The following is a 7,526-nucleotide window of genomic DNA, read 5'->3' as shown; positions in this document are numbered from 1 at the left end:
GTTTCAACATTCTCTAATAGTCTTAAGCGACTTACTTCTTATCCATAAATCTACATCACTTGCCTTAGTCAAGCGATGTAAGACAACAAAGAAGTCATAAATTCTCTGACATGTGTAAATTGAGTTATGTCAAACCGAAAGAATGAACAGGTGGAGTCCTATCTAACAAAGCTGAAACTATGCTTCCACACTATGTTAGAACTTGAGTATGTTTGAATTTGCAGATGAGAAAGAAAGATGATTAGAGAGAAGAAAAGAGAGTAGAAAAAGCACAGAGAATTTTATTGCTTGATTTACCAAAAGGCTAATTGTACACTTATATGTACAAGAGATTTCCATCGGTCAAAGACATGATGAATTGATGAGACATGACTTGAAAAATAAAGAAGAAAGCGTGGCGTGCTGTGCAACACCCATAATTTTAACAGGTCCCAGCATCTATAAAGACAACTCACACACTGCAGTTCTTGAACCAAAACCAAGAAAGAAACCATGGTTGTGTCTTCAAAGGTTTCTGTTCTCTCATCACTTCTATTATGTCTACTCTTTCTTTCATCACTATCATCTGCAACTTCAGTTTCAATGCAAGACAGTTTCAAGCAATGCCTTACCGTCAATTCTAACATTCCAATTCCATTCTCTACATGTTTTTACACACCAAACTCTTCTAATTTCACAAGTGTTCTCCAATCCTCTGCTCGGAATCTGAGGTACTTGACACCATCGGTGCCGAAACCCGAATTCATTTTCGAGCCATTACAAGAATCCCACATCCAAGCTTCTGTGATTTGTGCAAAACAGCTTGGAATTCACTTGAGGGTGAGGAGTGGAGGACATGACTATGAGGGTCTCTCTTATGCATCAGAGATTGAATCTCCTTTCATTGTTGTAGATCTTTCAAGGTTGAGATCAGTCAATGTTGATATTGAAGATAACAGCGCTTGGGTTCAAGCCGGAGCGACAATTGGTGAAGCTTATTACAGGATTTCAGAGAAATCAGAAGTTCATGGATTTCCTGCTGGACTTTATTCAAGTTTGGGCATTGGAGGGCACATCACAGGTGGTGCTTATAGTTCAATGATGAGAAAATATGGTCTTGGTGCTGACAATGTTGCGGATGCTCGATTAATCGATGCAACCGGACATGTACTCGATCGAGCATCGATGGGGGAAGATGTGTTTTGGGCAATCAGAGGTGGTGGAGGAGCTAGCTTTGGCATCATTACTGCTTGGCAGTTGAAGTTGGTTCCTGTTCCTGCAACTGTGACAGTTTTTACAGTTACAAAAACATTGGAACAAGGTGCTTCAAGGATCCTCTATAGATGGCAAGAAGTTGCAGATAAACTTCATGAGGATCTCTTCATTAGAGTTCTCATCAATGTTGCCAATTCTAGCAATGGTGGAAGAACTGTAGCTACAGCATATAATGCACTATTTCTTGGTGATGCAGACAGACTCCTCCAGATCATGAAATCCAGCTTCCCCGAATTAGGGTTAACGCGTAAAGATTGTATCGAAACGAGCTGGATTCGGTCAGTTCTTTACATGGCCGGGTACCCGGATAACACACCACCAGAAGTTCTACTTCAAGGGAAGTCCTTGTTCAGGAACTATTTCAAAGCCAAATCAGATTTTATGAAAGAACCCATACCAGAAACAGGGCTTGAAGGGCTATGGAAGAGACTATTAGCAGAGGAATCACCATTTATGATATGGAACCCTTATGGTGGAATGATGAGCAAGATTTCAGAGTCTGAAACTCCATTCCCTCACAGAAATGGGATCTTGATGAAGATTCAGTATCTAACATCGTGGCAAAGTGGGGATGAGAAGATTGCATCAAAACATATGGATTGGATAAGGGAACTTTACAAATACATGGAACCTTATGCTTCTATGAATCCTCGACAGGCATATGTGAATTATAGGGATCTTGATCTGGGTATGAACAAGAAGGGCAACAGCAGTCCTATCCAGGCTAGTGTTTGGGGTGCCAAGTATTTCAAGGATAATTTCAATAGATTGGTGCAAGTGAAGACCAAGATTGACCCAGATAACTTCTACAGGCATGAGCAGAGCATCCCACCTCTTCCAGTTTCACTCAGAAAGAAATCTAGAAAGAGGAATTAGTGACGGATTATCCATCCGTCCTTGTTTGTCTAAGATTGTGATTTGTAGAGAAGTAAACAGGAATAAGATTATGTTTTCTGATCTAATTTATGTGTTTCAGACGGACTTTTGTTTGGCCAGAAAAATAAATGTGTACAAGATTTTGTTTGATTTCTGTCAATGAATCTGAAGTTGGTGCGCAGTGCCTTCAAAGGGTTTTCAGAGTTTTCTTAGGACACAGAAGGAAAATGAAATGGAGTAGATCGTCACTGCTGACCTATCTTTTTTTCATTTGAACGTTCAGGGTTCAGTGTACATGAATCCAATCACATGTCCAGCTCAACCCACAAGTGTTATGGCTTAAATATATCACATTGATTGGATAAGTCTCAACCGAATGATTTACATGGTAAGTCTATCTCCTTACATGTCATCTATGCATTTTCTTGGGATCAAGTATCATTAAGTGAGACAGTCCAGAAAAACAAAATCATGTTGGCATGACATATCTACAGCAACCAAATTCCCAAATTCATAGCCGACAATATGGTGACATGTATGGGGGGGAAAAGTCTTTCTTTACGGTCGCAACCGAGGAGGTGGGGGAGAAAAATGATGCACTTAAGGTCAGTTGTCAAAGTAAGCACAGACATTGCTTGTCAACCATGCTGACCCCATAGATACCAGTTTCTTCTCCTAAAAAACCGTCAAAGACGGTGGTGAACCTGCGGTTATCTCGCAGAAACCGTCAATCTAACATTCAACAAGGTCAACAGGCCAGAATTATGCAGACCCAGTAAAGGTATACTCTGTATTACGGATCCTAATATTGACAATATTGCTCTCTGGAATCTATCCACCAGGAAATTCAAGCACGACTGCAATTGGCAAAATGTTTATATATACAAGTAAAATTAAAAAAAAATAAATCTTAAGATGAAATAGGCAAACATTCTATTTATATATAACTTCAAACTGATACAAATGGACACCACAAAAAATGGATGTTGTTCTTGGCCTGTCCATCCAGGAGATCATTCATCAACAAACTACGGAAAAATAAAATAGCAGTAAAAAAAAATGCCCAAGAACATAATAAATGTATAACCCCCGAACATTAATAGTTGAAAACAATTGGCAGATGATATCCTTCACATTGAATTATTTACTTTTTTCCGGCATCTTAGCCCCTGGAAGAGTTCCGAATATCCTGTCCCAGAGTGATGAAGTGATTCCAAAGCCCTTGTCTTGGATCTTAAAGTGATGGTTCAAGTGATACTTCTGTGCAAGACCAGAATGCATCTTTTGTAAGCCAAATGACGAATTAACAATGGCTCAAGTGACTATCTAAAAAAAAATCCACCCAGCATAACATAACAAAAACATCAGAATTCACGCTTTCAGACCAAGTGATTGTTTAGCCGAATAATATTATTAGATCAAAAGTGAAATTTATGCTGCTGGACATCAATGATACTCGTAAGATTCATTTAACCCCGAATTACAGAGGAGTAGCACGGGACATGATTAACTGAACTTTCACAAGTTTACCTTTAGGTTTTTTGGTACCGTACTTGAAGGCTGGCCATGATGCAAGTAGTAATGGGTGACATCATATATCACATAGCCTAGTAGTCCTCCTCCAAACACACCAGGGGCAGCGGAAGGTGTTGATAAAAGCTTAATCAAATTATACAGCTGCATCGATAAATAGTCACAAAAGCAGTCAGTAAAACAGAACTAAGAACGTCACTCAAGACGTGCACTGTACAGTCTACATATGCAAGCAGACAAAGCATTACTCCTGTAACTTATATATTACAAACCAACACTGTACTGAGACTTCAATTGCTCACATTTTTATAGTTCTTTGACCATGAAATATTCGCTATAATAATCTAAACAATAAGAGTTTCTCTATTTAGAAAAACAGCCTTAAGGCTGAATCATCAAAATGCATAGTCATTTATGATCTCACACCACAAAGGCCAAGAAAAAATAAGTAGACATCACCAAGTTGATAAAACTAGGAGTGGTGAGCATAATACCATTCATATGGTAAGTTAGTAACGGGAGCAGCATAAACCAAAAACCAAAATAAGCAGGAAGAAATAGCGTGATCCAACTCAAGCTCAGTATGGAAGTGGTTATAGTGCAATATGAACATTCTTCAATCTATATAAAACTTTTTATCTAGTTCTGGACGTTATGCTGTCATGAGTGCAAAGATACAATCCTTTTTGCCATAAATAGCATTATCAACCCTGGTCCTGGAACCCATAAAGTTTTTTCTAGCACATAAACACACATACTGATAATGTGTAATACAGTGCTTTCGATCGAGTGGCACACTTTTGATCTTTACATTGTTGAATATAAAGTCTATCTCAAGAAGCACTAGTAATACTAATGTCCCACTGTATCATACTTTCCATCTCCTATCGTTCATCATCCATCATCTCTTTCCATGGCTTAACTTAATTTGGTTGAAACTTGCTATGTCACACCACTCATTCTCATCAATCATAATATCATGCCAATAGAGCTGATCCTTATTAACAGAATACTTAAAAAGCACTTAAAAGCTCTAATGTGCATCTAGTCCAGTAGAGAGGTGGCATCATCTGTAAGATAAAAGAAACGATTCAACTGATCTAAACAAAAATACGTTATGTTATAACTTTCTGGAACAGACATGACTTCTTGGACACCGTTGCTACAATGGAGACAAATATTCAGTTTTGATAATATGTTGAAAAACCCAAGTCAATGAACCTAGTTTCAGGCTTTCAGCAGTAGGTCCAGACAACAAACTTAAGAAGCTAAACATCAACACGTACCAGGTTTTATAACATGGAAAGGGACAAAAACACACTTACTTCCATTAAAATAAATAAGATCATCACCACGAATAACACAGGAAAAAAATAATCACCATTGACTGGGTATACCAAGGGGACAGAGGACACTTACAGGTATACAAAGAACAGCTGTTGCAGCAGGAGGAAAAACAAGCCGGAGGCCATCCATGGGATGTTTGTGGTGGCAACCATGAAGAAGATAGTGTATAGTGTTCCACCTAATAAAATTGTAGTGAATCAGTACCTTATTCTGGTATTCTTCTAATGTAAACCATCCAAAGTAAGCACCAAAGCTAAACAATTTATCCAAAAAGCAGAAAAGTGCAAGTGCATTGTGCAAATAAGCAAGGGGAGAAGGAGAGTAATAACCAATAAGTCTTTGTTTTGATGTGAAAGAGGAAGCGGTGCAAACAGTATTCCATCAACGTCCACACAAATATGCCACCCACGACCATCATAGCTAACTCAGAAAGGGTATGCCCCATCCGGAAAGACAATGAAAGGCACCAGCATATAACTGGCAGCCAAATGACTGGAATTGCCCACCAGACTGTTCGTGTCAGGAACTATTTCAAAAAAAGAAGATTCAAAAGTTGATTCAGTATACATTCCCAAGAGTGTGATTAATTGAATATCCCAACTAACATTACTATATATTTATGCATATGTGTAGCAGAGCATCTACTCTATGTCACATTGTTGGTATTCAGAAAATATGTAATACCTCCCAAAAATCACTCTCAAAAAATCGAGGGCCTTCCTTGGTAGGGATAGCCCGGTGAACCCAATCTTGATAAGCTTCTCCAAGATGACCAACCTGAAGTAAATTGTCGAGAAATTAGAATTATACATAAGACTAAGGACATTAAAAACAATGAAAAATTGACCATGAAGTCGATCAAAAAAGAAGCAACAGAATGAAAAAGATCATTATCATGCAAAAATTGGGATATAGCTACACCAATCAGTAGTTTTGATTCTGAAATTAAATTTATAAATTGATAAACAAGCCTCACATATTCATGTGTCACAGGAAGATAATATCTCACTCTACTAGTCAATAGAATCTTCAACTGAAAAAAAAATGCCATTATACTCAAATGACTAGGCCCAAATGCATTTGGCTACCAACATGAAACTCCATCCTCCTATAACTTTTACCAAGGAAACAGTTCAAGGAAATCCTAGTCTTTTTGATTTGTGATAAGATCTGAAATCTTATCAATCCCCCACATTACGTGAAGACTAGTCGAACATGGGCAGCCTAAACAAACGGATGATATTGTAAACACAATAAACAAAATAGTTGAATTTCAAAGTTACCTGGAAGACAAGAGGCTTATTTAAATCAACTGTAAACTCCTGTGCAACCATCTTATCTCTTGGTTAAGTGGCTGCAGGCACATCAAATCAAAGAACAGGAAATGTGAGGACCAAACTAAATACGCTAATTGAATTGCAGAGATTGGCTTGCAACAAACCAGTAAAGTCATAAATTTATGAATGATTAGTCAAAAAAACATGGAAATAAACAAGAAAAAACAGTAAGCCGATGGCCATTTGAAGAGAAAATTGAAATCTAAATAAAAATAATTAGAAATGCATTTCCAGTTTCAGTCACTGCTTTCCATGGATTGAAAAAGACAAATATCCAACCGTGAATTCAACGCAACCTCATATTCTCATTGCGTGGGACCCCTCGACATCCCAAGTATCAATTGGGTTAACTGGACATACGAAAACCTAGTTGAAATTCAGTTTTCGATCCCAATATTTTCTCATGTACCAAACAGAAACTCATCAGAGATTAGCAGAACCCTTCAATTCGACAATGTACATTATCAACACCCGAAAAAGGGGAAAAAAGACAAATTGAGAAAACCCAGATATGATTAATAATACAGAACCCAAAAAACAAGAGAACCAACAATCCACCACAAACCCACAATAACGGAAAACGCAGATCCGAAAGAAGAAGACTAGAGATTGGACTAACCCAAGACAGTGCGGGGCGGATCTAAAGCTTGAGTCTTTGGCTCTGTCACTCCAAAACAAGCAACCCCACAACCCAGCAAAGAACAACAATGCGTGCTGTGTTGTTTAGCGTTTGTAGGCGAGTGGCGGTGTCAGTGGAGTGACGAGACGGGGCTCCTCCTTCCTTTCTTGAGAGGGTCAAGACTCGAGTAGGAAACGAGTGACTTTGCCGTGTGAGTATTAAAAGAAAGAAAAGAAAATTGTGGACCGTACGATCTAATCATCAGCCAGCGAGGAATCACATTGGGTGCCAGCCTGGCACTTTCGGAATCCAGCTTAAAATAGTATATTCCGAATATTGATTGGTTCGTCAAGCGGGTAGGGTCACTGCCGGTCACCGCACCCAGAATGGCCAAACGAACCTTTTTTTTTTTAATCGGGAAAGACATTATTGATTACTGTCTAAATTTGGATCGTCAAGCCCGCACACACAGAAATGTCTAATATGAGAACATGATAAATTAGGTCAACACTCAGCTTATGATCAAAAGTTGTTTTGAGTAGAGATGAAAAACAATCAGT

General features: G+C 38.4%; 2 protein-coding genes across 2 annotated transcripts; one reads left to right on the top strand and one right to left on the bottom strand.

Annotated features, from left to right (window-relative positions):
* The first annotated feature begins 353 nt into the window (after positions 1 to 353).
* Positions 354 to 2,378, top strand: LOC119980844 (berberine bridge enzyme-like 15). Its single transcript, XM_038823641.1, has one exon. The coding sequence runs from the start codon at positions 493 to 495 to the stop codon at positions 2,128 to 2,130; it is 1,638 nt and encodes a 545-aa protein (XP_038679569.1). The 5' UTR covers positions 354 to 492; the 3' UTR covers positions 2,131 to 2,378.
* Positions 2,379 to 3,040: 662 nt separating this feature from the next.
* Positions 3,041 to 7,159, bottom strand: LOC119980845 (dihydroceramide fatty acyl 2-hydroxylase FAH1-like). The gene is made up of 7 exons (XM_038823643.1): positions 6,967 to 7,159; positions 6,294 to 6,364; positions 5,695 to 5,787; positions 5,340 to 5,536; positions 5,083 to 5,188; positions 3,661 to 3,807; positions 3,041 to 3,390 (listed from the first exon to the last, which is right to left on the bottom strand). Exons 2-7 carry the CDS (start codon positions 6,342 to 6,344, stop codon positions 3,271 to 3,273), a joined length of 714 nt encoding a protein of 237 aa, XP_038679571.1. The 5' UTR covers positions 6,345 to 6,364; positions 6,967 to 7,159; the 3' UTR covers positions 3,041 to 3,270.
* Between the last annotated feature and the right edge of the window lie 367 nt (positions 7,160 to 7,526).

This window comes from Tripterygium wilfordii, chromosome 16, assembly GCF_013401445.1.
Source record: "Tripterygium wilfordii isolate XIE 37 chromosome 16, ASM1340144v1, whole genome shotgun sequence".
NCBI classification, from domain to species: domain Eukaryota; kingdom Viridiplantae; phylum Streptophyta; class Magnoliopsida; order Celastrales; family Celastraceae; genus Tripterygium; species Tripterygium wilfordii.
The sequence above is the reverse complement of the archived record's forward strand: the minus strand, read 5'-3'. Positions and strand labels throughout refer to the sequence as shown.